Source organism: Loxodonta africana, chromosome 4 (assembly GCF_030014295.1).
Source record: "Loxodonta africana isolate mLoxAfr1 chromosome 4, mLoxAfr1.hap2, whole genome shotgun sequence".
NCBI classification, from domain to species: Eukaryota; Metazoa; Chordata; class Mammalia; order Proboscidea; family Elephantidae; genus Loxodonta; species Loxodonta africana.
This window is the reverse complement of record NC_087345.1, coordinates 137889752-137912837: the sequence shown is the minus strand read 5'-3', so window position 1 is coordinate 137912837 and position 23086 is coordinate 137889752. Positions and strand designations below refer to the sequence as shown.

Sequence of the window (23086 nt, the reverse complement as noted above, 5' to 3'; positions counted from 1 at the left end):
TAACAGCAGACATTGTCTGGTATGGTGCCGGAAGATGAGCCCCTCAGGTTGGAAGGCACTCAAAGTATGACTGAGGTAGAGCTGCCTCCTCAAAGTAGAGTCAACCTAAATGACATGGATGGAGTCAAGCTTTCAGGACCTTCATTTGCCGATGTGGCACAACTCAAAATGAGAATAAACAATTGCAAACATCCATTAGTATTCGGAATGTGGAATGTGTGAAGTATGAATCTAGGAAAATTCGAAGTTGTCAAAAATGAATTGAAACCCATAAAAGATTGATATCCTAAGCATTAGTGAGCTGAAATGGACTGGTATTGGCCATTTTGAATCAGACAATCATGTGGTCTACTATGGTGGGAATGAAAAATTGAAGAGGAATGGTGTTGCATTCATTGTCAAAAAGACCATTTCAAGATCTACCCTGAAGTACAATGCTGCCAGTGATAGGATAATATCCATACACGTACGCAGAAGACCAGTTAATATGATGATTATTCAAATTTGTGCACCAACCACTAAGGCCAAAGATGAGGTGCCCAGTATAAGGGAGTGCAATGCCAGGCTGCAGTGATGCGAACATAGTGTCTGGATCAACAGGTGTCACAGCCTGCTGCCTTTTGCAATTCTCAGACCCCATGGAGTAGAGTGCTCAGCCCATTCATTGAATACTCTTGTCACACCTACTGTGTGCCAGGTGCTGCGGTGGATGCTGGAAATACTGCATTGATCAGACATAGTAGTTAAGGGCACTGCATCTGGGGAGGGCATTGGCAGTCTAGGAGAGGCAAGAAGGCGAGTGGGCAGGGTGCAAAGGATCTGTAGGCTGTAGCATGAGTAACAGAGGAAAGAAGTGGGGATGTTTTGCTTGGGGAAGAGAAGACTCAGGGGGTATGTGATACTGTCTTCTTGCATGCGAAAGGCTAGCACCTGGAAGAGGAATTAGGCCTTTGTTTTACAACTCCAGAGGGAAGAAGGAATTCTATTAACCAGAGTAATGATAATGATGATAATTAACAAATATAGTATCTACTCTTTATTAAGTGTGTGGTGTGTGCCAGGCACTGAATCAGGCTCTGCACATGGATCATCCATCAACTCTGTGTGTGTTAGGCCTTTATTGTACTCATAATTCAGATGAGGAAACTGAGGTCAGAGAAGTTAAGTAACTTGTTAAGTGCCAGAGCTGGCATTTGGACACCGATATGATGGATTTCATGGCCCATGCCTCCCCACCGCCCTGCCCAACTCTTTAAGGTAGAAACTAAAGGCAGGCAGGTGGCAGCTAGGAATCAGGAAGCACTTATAGAGCCCTGGTGATGTAGTGGTTAAGAGCTTGGCTGCTAACCAAAAGGTCGGCAGTTTGAATCCACCAGCAGCTCTTTGGAAACCATATGGAGCAGTTCTACTCTATTTTATAGGGTTGCTGTGTGTTGGAATCAACTCGATGGCAGCGGGTTATGGTAGTTAGAGCTAAGAAATGATAGCAAGGCTGCCTGGCAAGCTCCTGGCCCTGGCAGTGCTCAAGCAGAGTCAAGACAGCTGCCTGTACAAGATTCGCCTCAGGGATTTCTGCAGGGGGAAAGAGATTGGATGTGAGAGATTAACACTTAGTGAGCTCATTTGACCCTTAGGACAGCCCTGGAGGTAGGGGCATTGTGCCCATTTTGCAGATGGGGGAAACTGCAGCTCACAGGGGTTAAGTGAGTTGCCCAAAGTCATGTAGTCTGTAAGAGACACACTGGGACACAACCTTGGGTCTTCTGACCCATTTCCTGTGTCCTTCCTCCTGCCAACACTGCCTCTTAGCACCTTACCAGTTACTAGTTGCTGTCAAGTTGACTCTGACTCATGGTGACCCCATGTGTGTCAGAGTAGGACTGTGCTCCATGGGTTTTCAATGGTTTTTGGCAGTGGATCACCAGGCTTTTCTTCTGAGGTACCTCTGGGTGGAATCGAACCTCCAACCTTTTGGTTAGCAGCTGTTTGCACCACCTAGGGACTCCTCTCAGCTCTTTAAAAATATATATATATATATATATATTTTTTAGCACTCTTATATTCTGTGATTCCCGTTAGTCTTCTCCCCAGGTTCATCCCACCTGTTCCCTCCTGCTCATTTGCTGTATCTAATAGGCTGCCTGTGTCCCATTGGTGCCTGAGCTCAAAACTGGAGTCACGGTGGAATTCAAGCTGATTGAGAGGTGGTAGTACAACCACTGTGCATGCATGCCTGTGTGTGTGTGTGTGCCCTTGCATCTTGGAGGGCCCTGAGAGGTCTTTGAAATCTTTGGTGGGCTATGTGTATGGTAGGATAGGCTGGGAATTCTTGCAATTTGGTTGGGGGCAGAAAGCTACAGGACCCAGAGAGACAAATGTCTGCTCCCCTGGCTCCCCAGCCCCTTGTCAGGCCTCCCCTGGGGTATTGCCATCCCCTTCTGAAAGGTGGGATGGGAAGGAGGAGATTAGGGAAGTTAATTACCCAATTAATTCACCCAAATCAGACAGGCCTTCTGCTTGGGAGATGGTCTGCTCGCGGAGTGAGTAAACTGCTAATTTGCCAATTCTGGTTACTGACAGAGAGTGGGGGTCCCAGGCTGGGAGTTATGAAAGCCATTGGTGTACCCCACCCAGGTCCCTCCAGCTCATGGCCCTCTGAGGGGATTGCCTTGTTCTTGGCCTTATGTGAGTGTGCTCTTTTCTCTTTCTCCCTATAATTCCCCCTATTTTTTTTTTTTTTTTTTTAATTTGCACTAGATACCACCAGAACAGTTGACTGGGCTTGATTTTTGGACTTGCTCCATTCAACAAATGTTTACTAATATATGACTAGAATCTGGTAGATGGTAAACGGGACTCAATAGGAATACAGCCAGCACCCTGTTCTCTTGTAATGGATAGCCCACTTGCAAAGACAGGACTTGCCTACTTGGGCTGTTCAGGCTAAGTCAATAGGCCAGGTGATTGAGGGGCAGAGAGGGGGTGGGGGCATGAGGGAGAGAGGGGAGATGTGTGTTGGAGTGGTGAGAAAGTAGGGATCTAACTGGGCCATCAGCCTGAGGAGCTGCCATGCCAAGAGAGGGGAAGCCAGTTGAAGCCTAGAATTGGGGCAGGCTGGGCGAGAGCTGAGCAGGTGGCAGCCATACCTGAGGCTGGAACAACCAGGCAGGAGCAAGCTGGGGCAAGGATTGCAGGATACAGGGTCAGAACAGCAGCTAGTGACAGAGGAGTGAGGACAGAATGAAAGCCATCTTGGGGGCTGATGTAAGGAACATGGGGTATCCACCTTGTAGGTTTTGCTGTGGTGAGGGTGTGTCTGAAAGTGAACCGTAAAGGGTAGAGCTCTGTGTAGTGGATGTATGGAGGAGGGAGAGGTCCACATTGGCTGGGTGGATAGAGAAGGTTTCTGGAGGGGTGGGAGCTCCATGGGGCCTTAAAGAAAGGCTGCCCTGGAGTGACCTAATCATATCGTTCTATTCTTCCTTCCTTCCTTCCCTGACATTCCTCTTCATTAGGGATGTCTATTTTTTTTTTTTTTTTTTAGTATGAGCTTGGGCCTAGCAGAGTGATTTTGTCAGATACACCTCTATCTGAGATGGCGGGGTGGGGGTGGGGGTTGCCAGAATTGTCTCCCCAGCTGGTGTGAGTTCACAGTCGCTGAGGTAAATGGCTCAGGGTCACTTTGGCAATTATGTTTACATGTTTCTTCAGGAGATGAACCAAACGGCTGCAATGAGAGTCTCACACTGAAAAAGACTCTAGCTCTGGAAGACTTGCCGGAGGTGGTGGGACATCATTGGCCACTTGGGCAGTGAAAGGAAGACCCAAGTGGATCCAATCAGTGATCTTTTCAGCAGTGACCCTTAAATTTTAGCTTGGGTTAGAATCTCCCTAGGAGTTTATTAACAGAGCAGGTTATAAGGGTTTGGCCCCAAATATTCTGACTCAGTAAGGCAGAGTGGGCCCAGGGATTTGCATTTGTTAGTGAACACCCGCGTATTTGGAAATAGGTGACCTGGTAGCCACACGTAGAAAAATACAGTTTTAGAGGGAGCACAGCATTTTGAAAGGAGTGCTGGACTGAGACTCTGAAGACCTGGGTTCTGGTTGACTCAATGAATAGCCTTGGGTGAAAATCACTTAACCATCCAAGCCTTGGCTTGTTCTTTTGTAAGTTGGGTACAATGATGCCTTCTGCGACTACTTTCTAGGACTTTAGTGAGAGTCATGTGCAATTCCTTTGAACACTATAAATTTTTCTGTAAATGCAGGCTGTTGTCATTGGTTTTGAAATTATAATAGCAATGTTTGGAAGAGCCGGTCTGGATTGATTGAAGCCAGGGAAGGGGAAGGGGAGGGGAAGGGAAGCGGGACTATATGATCTCCGAAGGCCCGTAACTTCTGGGATCTTCCTCCAACAAGAAAACTCAAGGGATTTTTCCTCCCTTTTTCCCTTCCCCCATCCAATCCAGGTGGTATATCTATGTCTTTAAGGTGTGGGAGGTTGGTTCACTTTTGAGGTAAATGGGTGGCAAGGAAAGAGGTCACCCCCATTTACCCGTTGCTGTTGAGTCGATTCTGACTGATAGTGACCCTATAGGACAGAGTAGAACTGCCCTATGTGGTTTCCAAGGAGTGGCTGGTGAATTTGAACTACTGACCTTTGGGTTAGTAGCCAAGCTCTTCACCACTGTGCCACCAGGGCTCCAACGAGGTCCAGAGCTTGATAATTACCCTACTTTCTGGTTCTCCTTCCCTCTTTCCCTTGTGCTAAACTGAGCAATAAGAGATGTCGGATGCTGGTGGAACCTCTCCTGCCCTGGGTGGTTTTGCTGATGTCCTGTAGCATGAGGTTGGTGTTGGGGATTGCTTGCACCTGGAGTTTTTGTTTTGCACATCCCTTCTCAAGCAGCTCCTGTGTGCTTAGATGTCCTGTGGAGGAGGGTGGGTTGGAGCAAGGCCTCCATGTTGCACAACTTCAGGGGCCATGGTTCACAAAGAATATAGTATAACTGCCCCTGCAGTTGTGTAGTGGCACACTTCCCTAGAAGAGCAGGCACTTGGGGCATCCTGTTTGGTTACTAAACTATATTGGTTCTTTGGTTCTATGGTATTTATTCTCAGTTTTGGTGCTCAATGAACTCAGCAGAAATGTAGATGATCATGATGCTAACAATAACAGTAATAAGAACTGGGTTTTTCTTAGACCACTTTCATCATATTTGGTTTGAGAATACATTTACAAACAAGTATGTAGTTAGCATGTATTTGCTGAGTGTAATAGTTAAGGCTGTGTGTCATCTTGGCTGGGCCATGATTCTCAGTGGTTTGGCAGTCATATGATTTTGTGATCACTTCTGTGATGAGATTTGATATAATGTGATCATCTCCATGATGGGATGTGCTGTGAGTAGCCAGTCAGTTGAAAGGGCATTTCCTTTGGCAGGTGCCTTGCATCAAATATAAGTGGACGTTCTGGCAAGGCTTGTGGCCTTTTGCTTGCTCTGGATCCTGCAGCTGGCTCCTGTTCATCTGACCTCCAGTTCTTGGGACTTGAGCTAGTAGCTTACCTGTGGTCTTACCTGCTGATTTTGGGATTCATGGATCTTCGCAGCCTGTGAGCAACAGCCCTGCTCTCTGACCTGCTGATCTTGGCTTCATCAGCCCCTGTGGGTACGTGAATCAGGAGACGCCTCTATCCTGACCCACGGACGTGGGACCTTCCAGCCTCTACAACCACGTGAGCCATTTCCTTGATATAAATTTCTCTCTGTATGTATTTATACACCTTACTGGTTTTGCTTCTCTAGAGAACCCAGTCTAAGACACAGAGTGTGGCTGTGTGCCTAGCTGTTGGCTCTATTATCTGAGAGTGACTTATCCATTGAGCAGGAGAGGAGAGTGGAGGGACGAACTCAGTGAGTAAGCCATTCTCAGATAATAGAGTTGACTCCTTTCTTCAGCCTGCATTTGTGTTATGTGTCTTACATTGTCAGGACTTGGAAGATGGGTACTGTGCTAGCTCTAGTTTTGTTTGAATTTCTGGGGGGTTCGCAGGGTCTGGCTAGGAGTCCTTTTGGTGTGAAAACTGAGGGGTCACATTCAGAAATGGAATCTGGGTGTGCTCAGTGTACCTCTTGACTTGCCCATGTCTGGCGGATCTGAAGTTGGGGACCAGAGGAGGACTGGTGTTAACAGGATGACCAAACCCCCTTCCAGAGCTCCCCACATCAGCACTCCTTAGTGAGCAAGCTTCTCCCATCTCCAACCCGGGCCGCCAGCCCGCTGTGGCTACGTGCTACAGCTGGGTCCGCAGAGCTTAAAATAGCAGTATGAGCTGGCTGTCTTGCATGTGGGGAGCCCGCCTGGGGCATGATGGGGCAGCTGCCTGGGGTTGGGGCTCTACTGGCTCTAACCACTGAAATGGGGAGCATTCCTCTTTGAGGGTTTCTTCTAGGCCCAGAGCCTGGGGGGCAGAGGAAGTGGGTATGTTTGGGGATTCAAGTGTGGCTGGTGCAGTGGGGAGGCAAAAGGCTTGTCTTTCCTAAGACCTTTTAAGGGAACACCTGGAACTTGACCTCAGAGCCTCTCACTGCGGAGCTTGGAGCCCTTCAGACTTGGCATCCTGTTTGGTCCTATCGCTGGCCCTTGGTACTGCCCAGGGTTAGCCATGTAGGGTCCTGTTCCAGTCTAACTGAAGTGAGAAAATGAAGCACAGATGTGGGATGGAGGGTGCAGCTGCACCAGGTCAAAGGTGGCAGGGCCAGGAGAAAACACACGCATCCTGATTCCCAGTGGGTGGGCCCTAGCAACTGTATTCCCTCATCCCCGGCTGCCTTATCTTGGGAAGCCAAGATGGTGCCTAGGGAATTTGGCAGAGACCCTCTGCAAGCATTCATTCTTTCAACAAATACTTATTGAGGACCTACCCTATATAAAGCTTTGTTCATTGCTGTGAAAATATAGCAATGGATGAAACAGACCAAAAAACCCCTGCCCTCCTTGTGGGAGCAGACAGATAGTAAACAATCAACATATTAAATAACCACATTATATTATGTGTTGTGGATAAATGCTATGGAAAAATTAGAACAGGATCAGAAAGATTGAGTGTGCTAAAAACCCGTTGCCATCGAGTCAATTCCGACTCATAGCGACCCTAAAGGACAGGGTAAAACTGCCGCATAGAGTTTCCGAGGAGTGCCTGGTGGATTGGAACTGCTGATCTTTTGGTTAGCAGCCATAGCACTTAACCACTATGCCACCAGAATTTCTGAGTGTGCTAGGAGGAGGTACAATTTTAAATGGGATGGTCAGGGAAGATCTCATTGAAAAGGTGACATTTGAGTGATGATAGAAAGGAGATGAGATTTGGCAGTGCAGTTACCTAGGGGGAGAATGTTCTAGGCAGAGGGAACAGCAAGTGTAAAGGCTGTAATGTCAGAAGTAGCAAGGAGGACAGTGTGGCCGTAGTGAAGAGGGTGAGGGAAAACCGTAGGAGGTGGGGTCAGGTGTGCGCACGCATGTGCGTGCGTATGTATGTGTAAATTGTGTAAATACTTGTCAGAGCATTGTCTTCTATTTGGAGAGTGATGGGAAGCCATCAGAGAGTTTTGAGCAGAGGAGTAACGGGGGCTGACTTACATCACAGGGTCACTGTGGTATGGGAGCTGATTGCCTCTTTCTTTCTCTGGTTATTAGGCCACCTGTGGGAAGCCTGAAGGGATCAGAAAGAGGCTGCCCCATCCTTTCCCCATGGCCTATGACTTCGCCAGCCTACATTCCTATTCTCCAAACCCTAACCCCTGAGACCTTTACTCCTGGGGAGGAGGGGAGAGGGCGGTGCTGGCTTTCTTCTCTCTGCCTTGGAGTTTCTTTTGGAGGGAAGGGAGATGGGTTTGTTACAGTGGTTGGCTGGAGCCAACTTGTACCGACTCTCCAAGGCCTATTAGTAAATAGGAATTTCGCCAGCTGGTGGTTAAACCATTGGTAGCTTGAAATCAGCCGTGGTGGGCGTATTTACACCATGGAAATAGGCAAATGATAGAAATTAGGGTTTTTTTTTTTCACCCTACAGAGAGCCGGTTCGTAAACATTTATCGGCCCACCACTGGCTTATTATCTCCACTCTATCTGGGCTGTGGCTTCAGTGGGTCAGGCCTCTGTTTGCTTTCATTCAGCAGATTACCTGCATTCATACTGTGTGAAATAATATGAGCCCAGCTGAGGGGAATGATGAAGGTTGGAGGGGCTGTCCCCCAGGATGGATAGGGCTTGCCCTATGGTGCTGTGAGGAGGGGCCTCTGATCTTCCTGGCTGGGTGATCCTAATGCATGGGCTCTCACTCTCGCTTCTTCCCTTTCCTTTGCTTCCCTCTGTGCAGGTAGGATAGGTATGTCCATTTCTCAGTAGGGATTAGCCTCTTACATAAAGGCTGGACCCAGTACTGAGCCCAGATAAAATTGGTGTAGTTTTGGGAGTCAGGAGACATAACTTCCAGTTTCAGTTCTGCTATTAACTAGCTTAGACAAGTCTTCTCCTCTCTTTGGTCCTTGTTGTTGTTGTTAAGTGCCTTCAAGTTGGTTCTGACTCATAGTGACCCTACATACAACGGAATGAAACACTGCCTAGTCTTGCACCATCCCCACAATCGTTGCTATGTTTGAGCCCACTATTGCAGCCACTGTGTCAATCCAACTTGTTGAAGGTCTACCTCTTTTTCGCTGACCCCCTACTTTACCAAGCATTATGTCCTTCTCCAGGGACTGATCCCTCCTGATAACATGCCCAAAATATGTGAGACGTAGTCTCACCATGCTTCTAATGAGCATTCTGGCTGTACTTCTTCCAAGACAGATTTGTTTGTTCTTTTGACAGTCCATGGTATATTCAATATACCTTATATGGTCCTTAGTTTCCTCATTTATAAACTGGGACGGCTTCCTTGCTTACCTTGGAGGGGTGTGTAAATCAAATATGATCACAAGTATGAAAGCCCCTGGAAAAAAGTTGAAAGAGTCTCATTGGTATTCAGGCACCCAGGACTCTCTCTCCTCTGCCTCTTTCTGTTAGGATGTTGTTGTGAAATCTTAGCACCTATCCCACCTTCTCCAAGAAGCCTCCCTGGATTCGCCAAGCCCTCCCTGGGCAACTCCTCCTGTGAGCACTCACAGTTTGTACCACCTCCCCAGCACCTGCGCCTGCATTCTGTTGCTTGCAGCTTTTTCGTTGTGTTGCTCTCCCCCCAGATGGATTGTCAGCTTCTTAAGGGCTACTTGCTGCTTACTAACACCTACAGAGGTGAGCCCAGGATGGGGCACATAGTGGGGCCCAGGGACTCTACGGTAATTGATTACCCAGGGCCAGTGTCTTTTATCAACTCATGTAAAATGGGATGAATGGTTGTCAGTATGTGTGTGTGGGTGTATGAAAGGTTCGGAAGTATTATTGTTAGTTGCTCTCAAGTTGATACCAGCTCATGGTGACCTCGTGTGTGCAGAGTAGAACTGCTCCATAGGGTTTTCAAAGCTGTGACCTTTTGGAAATAGATCACCAGGCCTGTCTTCCAAGATGCCTCTGGATGGGTTTGAACTGCCAACCTTTTAGCTAGTAGTTGAGTGCTTAACCATTTGCTCCATCCAGTATCTTACATTTGATAAAGTAGTTTCCCTGACATTGCCTCATCTGTCTTTCACAACCAGACTTAATCCCACTTTACAGATGAGGAAATGGAAGCTTGCTTGTTCATTCATTCACTTGTTCATTCAACAGATGTGCGTTGTGCTCAGAGAGCTTTAAGTGTCTTGCCCAGGTCATACAGAAGGTGTCAGAGCTGGGACTGGGCCCCCAGCTCTCCAACCTGGCAGTCTTCCTGCACTTTGCCTGTTCTCTTCCCTTTGGATGCAGACGTAGAGTATGCATGTATGGGAGGCTGCAGGGCATGTGAGGGTGCTGGCCCTGCTCAGGTCTGGGAGGTGGAATGGAGGGGGTGGCGCCAGTGCTCAGCGCCTGTCCCTGCTGTGTCCGGCCAGCCATGGCTGCGGGCTGGCATTTCCTCTGGCAGCAGTATGGGGGAGGGGAAGAGCAGGTGTGCCCTGGTGCCTGGCTCAGCTGGGATATGGAAGCGCCTCTTGGGGCCGGAGCTTGGGGGATGAGTGACACACAGCCACCCAGACACATTGGGCGTCACAGAGCCCAGCCACATTCTCTGAGCTCCAGACTAGACATTCAAGCTCCCTGGTGGTTCAGTAGATGGCCCAATCTGGTGGGTGACCCAGAGAGGGCCTCCAGAGGGGAGGACAAGCGGTGTTTGTTGATCCATCCAAGGTGATCAGGCTGAGGACAGTGTTGGGGGGTGTCCAATACATTGGCCGAGGTGAGTATGTACGGTGAGGGTGGGGGATCTGTGCATTGTGTGAGGGATTCAGTTAATTGCCTCACAGATTTATGAAGTATCCACCACATATCAATTCAGGCTCGGCTGGGTGCTGCAGGAGGAACAAGGGTGAGTTCAGCCCCTCAGGAGCTTCTTCTAATCTTGTTGGAAGAGAAGCCATTTATACAAACAGCCATGATACAAGTAAAATCAACGCTCAAAAGAGAGATTTGGAACAAGGAGCCGGCTTCTTAGGTTGGGGGGTAGCTCCCATTCCCTGATGGCTCACGAGCAGTGTGGAATTTAGGGCACTGTTCCTTCTCTATCTTCTTAAGAGCATCCTCAGGTGCTGCTCATCCTCTGCCCGTCCCTGCAGTGTGGCTCACTGAGGGAGAGAGGGGAGAGGGGAGCTAGCAGCTCCTGAAATCAGCAGAAGGGTCCTGCTGCATCCAGTGGCTTCGTGGGCAGGCTGGATGCTGGGTCAGAGAGCACAGTCCCAGCCCGTGAGTCAGGGCCCTCTGTGGAGTGGTTTAGGAATATTGGATTTGCTGGGTCAGCACATTTCTGCTGGTGCATGGCAATAAGCCTCAGGCTTCATCACACTTCCCTGTGCCCGGCGGTCTGGCCTTATCTCATCCTCCCTGAAGCCACCTGCCCTCCTTGATAAGTGCTAATAGCAAATGCTTTTTTTCTGCTCTGTCTCCCAGGAGTGCATGGCTCAGTGTGTGTGTGGGTGCGGGTACATCTGTCTGTCCAGCACAATGCCTCGCATGCCAGGCCCTCCTGAGAATCTGACACAGATGCTAATTAGGCTTGGGATGAAAGACGGGGCTGGTTCAGGACTTTCCTGGAAGAAAGGACCCTGGAACCAAGGTGGTAGCTTTGTATCCGGGCAGGCCACCAGCCCCTACTGCACCCTTCCTCTCTGGAAACCTGCTTAAAGAGGAGATTATTGCGCTTTAGGAGTGACCGTTCTTGATCTTTGCGTGAAACCTCCCCTGTTCCAAGCCAAGGCTGGTTTGCCTCAAGAGCCACTTTCACCTTGCTCAAGACACCTACAAAGATCCTTACTGCTTCCCCTCATGCATTCAGCAGTGAATTAAGAGTTATCTAAATTCTTGCCTGGCATGTGGGAGACTCAGGTTCGAGTCCCAGGCAGTGTACCTCATGTGCAGCCACCACCCGTCTGTCAGTGGAGGCTTGTATGTTCCTATGGTGGTGAACGGGTTTCAGTGGAGCTTTCAACCTAACAAACTAGGAAGAGAGGCTTGGTGATCTACTTCCAAAAATCAACCAACGAAAACCCTGTAGATCACAATGGTTCAATCTGCAACCAATCATTGGGATAGTACAGGACTGGGCAGTGGTTGGTTCTGTCGTCAGTGGTTGGTTCTGTTGTCAGTGGTTTGTTCTGTCGTCAGTGGGATTGCCAGGAGTTGGGGCAGACCTAGTGACAGCTTATAACAACAGTGTGCCAGGCACTGTGCCAAGGGCTTGGAATATAAAGATGAAGGATGTAGTCATTGCCCTCAAAGAGCTGACAGTCTGGGGTGGGAGTAGTGAACAGGAAGCAGTGTGGTGGAATGAGGTCAGGGTATATTGATGCCCCAAAGAAAAATCCTTAATCCTGCCCCCAGACTTCACAGAGGAGGCACTATCAATGCTGAGGCTGGCTGGACTGTGGAGGTTAGCTAGTGCGAGTATGTGGGGAAAGGGTATTTCAGGTAGAGGGGGCAGTAAGTACAAAGACCAGGGTGAGAAAGAGTTTGATGTGGGTTCATTTTGGTTGGAGTGTAGGTCAGTAAAGGTTGGGGCGGGGGTGAGGCTGATGAGAGAAGTGGGGGTGGGGAAGCACTGGTGGCATCAAATGCAGATTTTTAAAACTGGCATCCAGGGTCATCTATGACCCAAGCCCTACCTTCCTTTCTAAGTTTCGTGAAGCTTCATTTCAGCTGGGCATGTGGGCGTTCTTCTGTCCCCTTCCTTGTTCTCTGTGCCTGTCCAGTCCTGCCCATCTTCCAAGACTCATGTTAAGTCCCGTTGCCTAGGGTGAGGATTTCAGGGTACACGGGACCATAGAGAACCAACTAGTCCAACCTCCTTGCTTTGTAGTTGAGGAACTAGAAACCACACAGATAATTTGGGTCCCAAGGCTTCGTACCTCTGGTGGCCAGAGGTGACCATAAAACCAGAAGGCCCTTGAAGCCCTTCCTAATGACTGACCTACCCTGTGTACACCTCTTTTGAGCTCCTATTCATTTGTTCATCAGGTATTCATTGGCCTCCCACTGTAGGTTAGGCATGGTACTGGGCAGTGGGGATACAGTAGTGAGAAAAACAGACCCCATCCCTGCTGTTCTGTGGTTTATGGCCTGGCAGGACAACCAGTCAATAAATATGTCCTTTTTTTTTCAAATTGTGATGAGTGCTATGAAAGAAAAAGTGCTCTGAGAATGTATATTGGTGGGGAAGGGTGCTCTAATTTAGATGCTAGGGGACAGCCAGAAAATCAGAGAAGACCTTTCTGAAGAATTCGCAAGAGCTCAGGGCTGAGTAGGACTAAGTTGGGCAGTGGGTTGGGGAAGAGTATTCCAGGCAGAGGGAACAGCTTGGGCAAAGGCTCTGAGGAGGGAAAGAACTTTGGGAATTCACTGATTAGAGCATGAATGAGAGGCGAATTGTTAGAGATAGGGCTGTTATGCAGGATCTTCAAGGTTGTTTTAAGACTCTGGATTGTAGTAGAAAGGTAGGCTAGCAAACACACACACAAGCACAAAGTAAGGTGGGAAGCCACTGACTGAGTTAAAGTAGGGGAGTGGTATGAGTGAGATCACTTTTGCTACTCAGTGGAGAATGGATTCCGGGGCAGGAGTAGAAATGGAGAGTCCTGTTAGAGACTGCTGCAGGAACCCAGGTGAGAGATGAGGTAGGGTTGGGCTGGGACATTGTCAGTGAAGATAGTGAGAAATGAATGCAGGCTCATCGGATAGGACTTGTGTTTGACTGGAGGCAATGAATCTTGGGTTTCTGGCTTAAGCAACCGGGTGTTTAGGCTGATTACTGAGAAGGGGAGGTGACTACTTGGGGAGCAAGCCAGGGTGAAGGGCAGGTTCCTCTGGGGCATGTGAAATTGGACTTGCCTGTGAGACTGTCAAATGGTTGACAAGTGGGAGTTGGATATGCGTGTTTGGGGCTCAGAAGAGAGACCAGGGCCAGGTAAACGTTTGGGTGTCGGCAGCATGTGGATGGCATCTGAAACCACTGGAATGGATGAGATAACCAAGTGTAGGAGTGTTGGGGAGAGGAGAGGGCCCAGAACTGAGGGCCGCCCTGAAGAACGGGGATCAGCTGAGGAGGAGGAGGAGCTGCCAGCATTCACCCTTAGAATTTGAACCACAGAACAGTATGTATTGATTATGTCTTACTGGAAAAGGACAGGGACGATATTTACTATAATAATGGTTATTGTTGTTGATTATGATAAAAGGTTCAATTCATTGAACCTTTCCTATGTCCCAGACTCTGTGCTCTGTGCATTGCATTCATTATCTTTAATCTGTATTTTTTAATATACTGCTTGGGAAGGTGTGTCTTCTTATCTCCGTCTTATGGTTGGAGAAACTGAGGTACAGAGCAGTTAAGTGGTCATTCTAGGTTATCCAGCAGATAGGTAACTCACTCCAGGTGGGATTTCAACATAGATCTATCTGGTCCCAAAGCAAGAAGTCTTTCCACTACATTATTTTGCCAAAGCTTTCTTCTTTGTGGTTGGTTTGGGTAGTGGGTATGATCAGGAGCCGTTAAAAGCATCTGAGCATATGCCGTCCTTTCTTACAGAATGGGGCCCATGTGTATGAGCTGATTCGGGGTGGGGCAGGGTTGGCTTTGTGATGATCTATCCACACCTTCTCCGTGGCTCTTCTTGGTCTGGGAGCCACATTTTCAGCACTGCTGGCTGGGTCAAGTATATCTGTGTGGCCCTGTTTCCTCTGAGCTAAGCTGACTGTCCAGGTGTCGCCAGTGCATGCTCTGTCCAGCATGCTCACCTGCCACTTACGGAGTGTGGACACATAGCCGAGGGTCTCTGCACAGCCACTTGCTCTCAGTAGCCAGGAGTGGCCTCTGACAAGGCCTGACCACAGCTAGGAGGTAGCTTTGCTCTTGGGCTTTGAGACATGACATGCAGCACTGAGGTGTTCACGAGTTCACCAGGAACTCAGAACTGGAGGCTGAGCTCTCCTGCCCTGGGCTGTCCTTAGAGCCCTTCCGAAAAGCTTGGCCCACCCAGAATGGGGAGGAACCCAGGAGCAGCTTTATCCTCTGTCTTTCTTTGTGTCAGTCTTCTTTCTACCTCCTATCTTTTCCAACTCGTACTCCTAGATGGCATTTTGGACCTGTAAGTTTTTTTTCGTCTGTCTATTCATCTATCCATTGCAGACTGTACCATGTGCTGGGGATATAGCTGTGAACAAAACAGTAGACCTCATGGCATTTACAGTCTAGCCGTTATCTGTAGCTAGGCGTTTAAATTTCCTGGCCTCCCTAGTCAGGTTCTGATGCCCTTACATAGCCTGCTTTCCAGGAACAATTCCATAGCTCTCTGACTTGGCTGTCATCCTTTGGTTAGTAAACATGGGGTTCTCAGGGTGTCCTCAGGGAGAACTCAGGGCGTAGGTGTGGTGTCCTTCCTTTTTCCTCTACCCACCAACACTTTCTGAGTATCTGCCATGTGGTGGTTACTGTGACAAGAACTGGGGTGGGATGGGGGTAATGAAATGACTAAGCCACAGCCCTTGCCCCCCTTTGAGAAGCCCAGTGACCAGAGCACAGGCAGAGAGGCCAACCGTAATGGCAACCTGAACCAAGACCTATTGTTGTTGTGTGCTGTCGAGTCAATTCTGACTCATAGTGACCCTATAGGACAGTGTAGAATGCCTATAGGGTTTCCTAGGTTGTAATCTTTATGAAAGCAGATTGCCAAGTCTTTTCTCCTGCAGAGCGGCTGGTGGGTTTGAACTCCCGACCTTTTGATTAGTAGCCAAGTGCTTAATCATTGTGTCACCAGGGCTTCTGAACTAAGACCTATGGGGTCCAAAGGAAGGAGGGGCAAACCTCTTCTCCATGTAAGGAGGCACCCCAGTCACTTTCAGTAGGCAATGTTGAGTGATTTATGTCTTCAACTAAATGTGATCCCTCCCATTGCAGTCAAAGCCTGTTTTTTTTCTGTCACTGGTCTCAGAAACCAACCAAACAAAACCAAGCCAAACTACCTTTAGTTGTTTTCTATCCCAGCCTTTTCACTGTCATTGATAACAGTCCCTCCTGAATCATGGCCGAGTATGGTAACACATGGAACTCTGGTGGCACAGTGGCTAAGAGCTCACCTGATAACAAATAGGTTGGCAGTTCGAATCTACCAGCCACTCCTTGGAAACCCTGTGGAGTAATTCTGCTCTGTCCTGTAGGGTGTCTGTGAGTTGGAATCGACCTGACAGCAATGGTTTGGGTTTTTTGGGTTTATGGTAACACATAATGTCCCAGCCATTTAATTTCCATAGCAAATAGGAGAGTGACCCCTGCCCTTGGCGCTTCCTCACATCCCCTGACTTACTGGTCCTTCACGGAAACATTCTGGGATGTGGGCCCCCTGCAGGGCTCTTTCTTGCTCTTTCTTCTCTTTTGGCACCACCAGTAAATAGTTTGTTGAGCAATGAAAGCATTTCCTGTACCGCCTAAGAAGATTTCAATTCTGCAGTTTAAAAAATGGGGTGAGCTGAACAAATGCTCCCCTCTCTTACGACGGCAACCCATCTCACACATTCCATAGGACAGCGAGTGCAGTTTTGCCTCTAACCTAAATTCTGGGTGAGGCTGCTGTATTTGCTTGGAGTCACCGGATGCCTCATGAGCTGCACACATTGTCAAATACAGAAATATTCAGTGCAGGTCAGAAGAGGGCTCTGTGTTGGCCCACTGGTTCTGATTGTGTGTGGGTGAGTGAGTGCCCCAACACAGAGCTACATTTCGTACTGCCAGCCTGCCACATACAGGGAGTGGCAGGGAGAGTTTGGCATTTACTCTGAAGCCTGTATCTCCCCAGTTGTCAGTCAGGAGAGATGTTGCATGTTGATTTCACATATTCACTTCCCTTCCTACCCCTTGGGAACTCTGTATTTGCTTCACTTTTTTGTTATTAAAAAAGAAAAGGCAGTTCAGCCTTGTTCATATTCTCCGAGATCCCCTCAAGGGCAGCTTGTACCTCCCAGCTCTCCTGGGCATGGCAAGTGGTCGAGCCTCAGGAGAGGGCAGGAGAGGTGGCATCTCAGATCACCTTTTCTGTCTGGTTGGTCCTTCTGCACCCAGAATCCGTGGACTGGGTCACAGCAGCTGGTCTTCTTGCCTCTCCCCCATGTTGCTGCCAGGCCCAGCTTCCTAGAGCACTAATTCTGTATGTGCCACTATTGCTTGGAAAGCCCCAGGATGAAGCCCAGACCTTCTGTGTGTCATGTAGGGCCTCACAGAGTAGCTCACCTTTGATTCCCAGGGACATTCTCCCTGCTTCCATCAAGCCTGCTGCCTCGCTGTCTCCTGAGGTGCCATACCCAAGCCTTCCTAGATTACCCTACTCCTGTCTTCCTGTCCGGACCCATCTCAGACAGTCTAGTCCATCTCCAGGTGGAGGGCCCAAGGACCATCTCTTGTCCTATCAGGTATATACTGTCTATATTGCTAAGCCCTCCTTCCTGTGGCCTTCTCAACCTCCTTTGTCTGAGCTCCCTCCTGGCATGGAATAGCTTCCTGTCTTCCAGACTACATTCTCCCTGCACCCCCTTCCTTCTCCCAACCCTCTATAAGATAACTCAGGGCCATCTCTTAGTGACCCAGCCTTGTTGATTATCACTCCTGACTGCATCTCCTTTTATAATGACTGCTTATCAGAACTTAACTCTTTCAGGTTTCCTGTTGTGCTTTGGTGGCCCCGTGGTTAAGTGCTAGGGCTGTTAACCAAAAAGTCAGCAGTTTGAATCCACTGGTTGCTCCTTGGAAACCCTATGGGGCAGTTCTGCTCTGTCCTATAGGGTCCCTGTGAGTTGGAATCAGCTCAACGGCAATGGATTTAGTTGTGCTTTGAAATCCAGTCTGTTAGACTGGTAGGTTTCCAAGGGCAGGAACTATGTCTAGAGGCCAAACAAGTGAAGAACATGGGCTTTGAACTTAGTTTCCTTATTTAGAAACTGGGGCTAATACTCATACCTATCTTGTAGGGTTGTCGTGAGGATTGAATAAGTTACTGCGTGTGAAGCTTGGTGCTTGGTATATATTGTTGTTAGTTGCCACTGAGTCAGCTCCGACTGATGGTGATTCCGTGTACAACCGAATGAGACATTTCCTGGTCCTGTGCTATCTTCACAATCATTGGTATGTTTGAGTCTATTGTTGCAGCCACTGTACTTTGAGCACCTTCCAACCTAGGGAGCTCATCTTCCAGCACTATTGGACAATATTTTGTTGTGATCTAAAGGGTCTTCACTGGCTAATTTTGGGAGGCAAATTGCCAGGCCTTTTTTTCCTAGTCTGCAGGTATTTGAAATACCTAGTTGCTGGCATCACTTCCTGCAACATGGCAACATGCAAGCCAGCACGGTACCACAAACTGATAGACAGGTGGTGGTGGTGTGTTAGTGTTGTTGTGTGCTGTTGAATCAATTCTGACTCAGAGGACCATATATAGCAGGGTAGAAACTGCCCCATAGGGTTTCCTAGGCTATAATCTTTACGAGAGCAGATCACCAGGTCTTTTCTCTCATGGAGCCATTGGTGGGTTTGAACCGCTGACGTTTCAATTAGTAGCTAAGCACCGAACCATTGCACAGGGCTTATAAATCTGAGTGGCTCTTATTATTCTGGTAATGACTAGGCCAGATACCCTGATGGGACTTTACTGTAGCTTTGTTAATGGACTGATGAGTGGGATTTCAGGTGCCCTTTTGACAAGTGTGACCAGGAGGGAGTAGAATGGTTATATTGGACAGCCTCTTCTTCTCTTCCCTGCCTGTCATCCTCCACCTCCTTCCCTCTAGGCCCTCAGACTTCTGCCTGGGTTGCTGAGGAAGTAGTAGCAAGAATTCATTTATAATCAGAAATGAGGAATGAGCCAGGGACAATGGGGAGACAGCCTTGACTGGACAAGGTGAGTTGAGAGAGTGGAGAAATGAGAAAAGATTAGAAGGTAGAGGGGGCCAGCCTGGGAGGGCCCTCACTGACACCAGGTCCCCATCTGAGAAGAGTAATAATAGCATCTTAAAACTGTTGCGTGTTGCTGTCCTCAGAATGTTCTCACATATGCCAGCTCACTTTATCCTCACAACACCTCTGTGAAGTAGGCTCTATTATTCTCCCCTTAAAGAGGAGGAAATGGAAGCTCAGAAAGGCAAAGTACCTTTCCCTTGATCACACAGCTAAAAAGAGCTAAGAGTGAAGAACAGGTCTCCTGACTCCCGGTCCCGCTGGTAACTGATCTCTCCTTGTCTGCATCAAAGAAGTAACGTTGTGAGAATGAAGTGGCAGCAGGAGCCCCTCAGGAGCCGCCTGGGCCAAGCTGGAGAAGACAGAAGGCATTAGGCATTTCAGTCAGGCGACATGGTGTTCTGTCAGGAGCCAGCTAGACATCTGCCCCCTTTATCTGTAGATAGCATCCACAGGACCGCTGTGCCCATCCAGGAGAGAATAAGTTGCCAGTGGCTGTGATCCACATCATGTTTTATTGCTGGGCCCCCGATCTGAGTTGAGAAGGGGCTCAGAACAGTAAAACCACTGCAGGTTCCTTCAAAGAAGCTGAGCTGCCCTAACTCTGGGAGCCCTCACCTCTAGAATGCAGGCTTGCCTCGGGGCCAGGTAGGTACAGAGCTGTGTCACTGTAACAACCCTGTGAAGTTGGGATCCATGGCCCCTTCCCACACAGCGATATTCAGTGTTGCAGCTCTGTTCCGGCACTCTCCCATCTGGCCCGCCTTGGTGATTAATGTCCTCCTGTCTCCCTGACTAGATTGTGTGTGCCTGAAGGGCAGGGAGCAGCACATCTTATATGTGTTTCTTCAAGGGCCTGGCCCGTGCTCAGCACACAGCAGGTGTAGAATAAATGTCTGATTGGATCCAGGGAGGACATTTCACACACCCCCCCCACCACGTCGGGCATATGCTTCTACCCAGCCATTCCTGCTGAGTGCCTCCCAGAAGTCAAGCCCCATGGTAGGTGCCAGGCGTATCAAGCCTAGTGAGACGTAGCCCCTACTTTCAGGCTCTCTCAGCACTCCATTGCTGAGTGACAGGGACCGCGGCAGAAAGGGGAGATGGGATCCCTGTCCCCAAGCCTTCTAGCCTTCATCGTTTGCAAACTGTAGTGGCCCCAGGTTGGCACTGCAGATTCCTGCACAAGCCGAAGTATGAAGGGGCTGCTCCTGGATGTACCCAAACCCCTAGGAAGAGCATTCCGCACGCGCTTCCCTGACCAGCCCTTTTTGTGCACTTCTCACAAGAGAGGACCCAGCTTGTGGCCAGAAGCACTCCTACATCACCCTTGGCATAGGCAGGATGCGGAGGAGCAAGAGAGGACCCCCACTTCGGCCACCTACCCCTCCCAGTCCGGCTGGGGTCCCAGTTGGAGCGGTGTCCAACGCGGGATTGAGGGAATGGGGGTTTAAGCAGCTACAGAAGCCTCGAGGAGCCGTGCGCGCGCGTGCGCGGAGGGGCGGGGAAGGCGGCGCGCGCACGCCGCGGAGGCCCCAAGAGCCTTTCGCACACCTCGCTTCTCCCCTGCGGTCCCTTCCCCTGGGCGCCTTAGCCAGATCTACATGTACAAGAGCGTGCGGGATGTGTGTGTGTGTGTGCGTGTGTGCGTGTGTGTGTGCGTGCGTGTGCGTGTGTTCACATATAGCCGGGAGACTCTGCGCCCTGGCCGGACAGGCCCCCGTGTGCACAGGGGACAACTGCCAGTTTGACAGTGGCTGCACTTCTTTCCCCAACAGACCTTTCCTCTGGCTTCTTTCGGGGCGTTGGTACTACCAATCCCCCTCTTCAGCCTTTTTTCTCCGGTTTAAAGAGACCAGCGGCTTCCGAATGAAGGTTCTGGTTCACCCCTAGCTAAAGAGCCCTTGACATTTAGCGAGGGGTCGCGGGGCACTGGTATAGGCACACAGCAGAACACTAATCCTATTAAAGATATTGTGTCATTGGGGAGGGGGGTGGTTCCCCCACCAGAGCTGGTAAGGTAACCCTCATTGGTCGAATGGTAAGCAGGGGGCGGGGCCGAGGGCCCAGGGATGGGGCTCGGGCGATTTCTGAGTCTGGAGTCAGGGCTGGGGTTTCGCAGGGAAAGCCCAGCGGTTGCAGCTGCCGCGGATCCCTCGGCACTGCCCGCCACGTTCTGGGCAGCCCAGGTCCGGCGAGCAGCTCATCAAAGTCGTGGAGCGCGAGGAGGCAAAGCGCCCTCAAAGTGGTCGGGCTCAGCGCTGGGGCTGGGCTGGGAGAGGTGTGCTCAGGGAGCCTGGAGCCCGGCGCCCTCTGCCTCAAGTGGAGGGGCCGGTGCACTAGGGAGGCGAGGCGAGCAGACACCTCGGACTGAGAAATAAAATTGCAGCCTTCCCAAAGACGCTAAGTTACGCAGTCGAGCCAGTTCCCGGAGAGCATTCGAGAGCGCGCGTAGAGCCCAGCTGAGCTGCAGAGCGTTTCCGGGCCGGCCGGCCGGCCAGAGCGGGGCGCCGTCCGAGAGGCAGCGGCCCCTGGGCACGGGGCTCAACCAGGAGTGCGCCCGGTACAAAGAGGGGGCGTGCAAGGCTCCGCCAGCCTGCGCGCCCGACTTGGGCGCCCCCTTCGTCCCACTCCGGGAGCAATGCCCCCCGCCCCTCGGGCCCCCCGGGAAAGACGCGACCATGGAGAAGTCGAGTAGCGAGGATTCTTCGATCCACCGGAGTCCATCTTTGGACAGCAAGGACTCGGACTTTGCCAAGCCGTCCACCTCGGGTCGCCCGTTTGGCCGCGGCTTCACGGCCGGCGCCTTCTACGGCACGGCGGGCTCCCGGGGCCAGAGCCGTGCGGAGGCCGGCGTTAAGACCGACAAGTACAATGCACCCAAAGGCAGCAAGTACGTGGTGTTTTACCTGGACCTCTCCTTTGTTTTCCTCCTAGAATTTAAAAAGTGCAACATGGCCAGGGGCTGCCTCTGCTGCTTGAAGTACATGATGTTCCTCTTCAATTTGATATTCTGGGTAAGTCCTTCCCTTTATCTCTCCCTTTGCCCGCTCGTCCTCTTTGCCTGCTGTAGTGTGATACCCTCTCTTCTCTTCCGTGCTGCATTGCTCTGCTGTCTGCACAACGGTAAGTTTTTTTTTTTTAATCGTTTTTTCCCTCTTTCATACATCTCTCTCCCTTCCTCCCTCTCCATGGTGGCTGAATGGAGGCTCCAACTTGCCTGTCTTCCAGGAGAAACTTGCTCTACTCCCAGGAGGCTGGCAAAGTTTGCCACCACTTCCCTCTCCTATGAGAGAACCCATGTTGGACATGCCTGGGCAACCTGCAAAATGAGGGGGTGGGGGCAGGTCAGAATTTTTAACAGCATGACTCTGAGTTGAAGAGAGGCACAAGTGAAGATAGTTTTCTGAGTTTCTTCCTGTATTCCTCCCGAATACACAAATTTACACAAGAATACCATCTGCAGCATTTATGGGAGTGGGCTCGGTAGAGGTCACATCCTCCTCCTGCTTTCAGTGAATCCCAGGAAAACGAGGAGGTGCCCCTGTCCCAAGTCCACGGACTCTCTTGCAAGCCCTCAGATCTGCTCCTGAGTTGGGGCTTGTGTGGGAAAGGAGGTGTGTGGGAGGGATGCTGCCATCGGGTGGCCAGTTGCTGCTTTTGAGGGATTGCAGTAGACTGGGCAGGGAACAGGCTGACCATGAGCTCTTGCCATGGAATGTCAGCCCTCCCAGGCTCAGGAGCCCCAGGCGCTGGAAGGGGAAAAGGGAGACAATCAGAGGTGCCCCTGTCCTTGGTGAGCGATTAATTTTTAGAGAAGGTGTCAGTGGGTGGGGCAGCTCAGAATTATTCTCTGGCTTCTGTGTGGTTCTGCAGGCTGTGTGTGTATGTGTGTGTAAAAGAATTACTAGTTTGGCAAATTTGAAAACTTCTTAAGTTCATATCTAATTGTCCTTCACCCCAACTGCTGCCTCCGCTTTTCTTCACCAGAGCCCAGACATAGTCGGCACAGATGTTTGGCTCTTCCCCAGGGCCTGTCTTCCTGCCCGCTGGAGGCCGTCAGCTGTATGTGGTCCAGGAGGAGCTCTGGGGGCAGGAGAAAGTCATTCAGAGTGAAGTCGGGTAGAAGCGGTTGTGCTTTGGTGTTCAACTTTTGTGTGGAGTGACCTATTTTAGCGGAAGTAACTTTTGAGTGCATGGTTCTGCCTTAGCTTCTTGTGTGACCTTGGGCAAGTCACTTTGTCCCTCAAGTTCTGGGGCTCCTTTCTGGTCTGTTGGGGTGTGTCCTTATCTCATTAATTATGAAATGTCTGGCATCTGGGAGAGGAAGCGCCTGAATATATCCCGGCCTTCTCACTGGGGAGGAAAGCCCCCTTCCCTGCCTGAGCATGGACCTCTTCTTCTCTTCCAAGGAGACTGGTCTGAAATGATTTGAGTTGGGTTACCCCGGATGTCACCATGGGC

General features: G+C 50.0%; 1 protein-coding gene across 4 annotated transcripts in view; it reads left to right on the top strand.

The window, feature by feature from the left end:
• The window catches only part of TSPAN9 (tetraspanin 9), a 283540-nt gene that overhangs the window by 120720 nt on the left and 139734 nt on the right, over positions 1-23086 (top strand). For 2 of the 4 annotated variants that reach the window (XM_064284725.1, XM_064284724.1), the window contains one exon: positions 21560-21639. In XM_064284725.1, coding sequence (XP_064140795.1) covers positions 21577-21639 — 63 coding nt within the window. In that variant the 5' untranslated portion in view covers positions 21560-21576. Of the gene's footprint in view, positions 1-5446; positions 5741-20716; positions 21640-23086 lie in introns of those variants that run through there. The other 2 variants (XM_064284726.1, XM_003410623.4) reach the window with 2 other exon arrangements.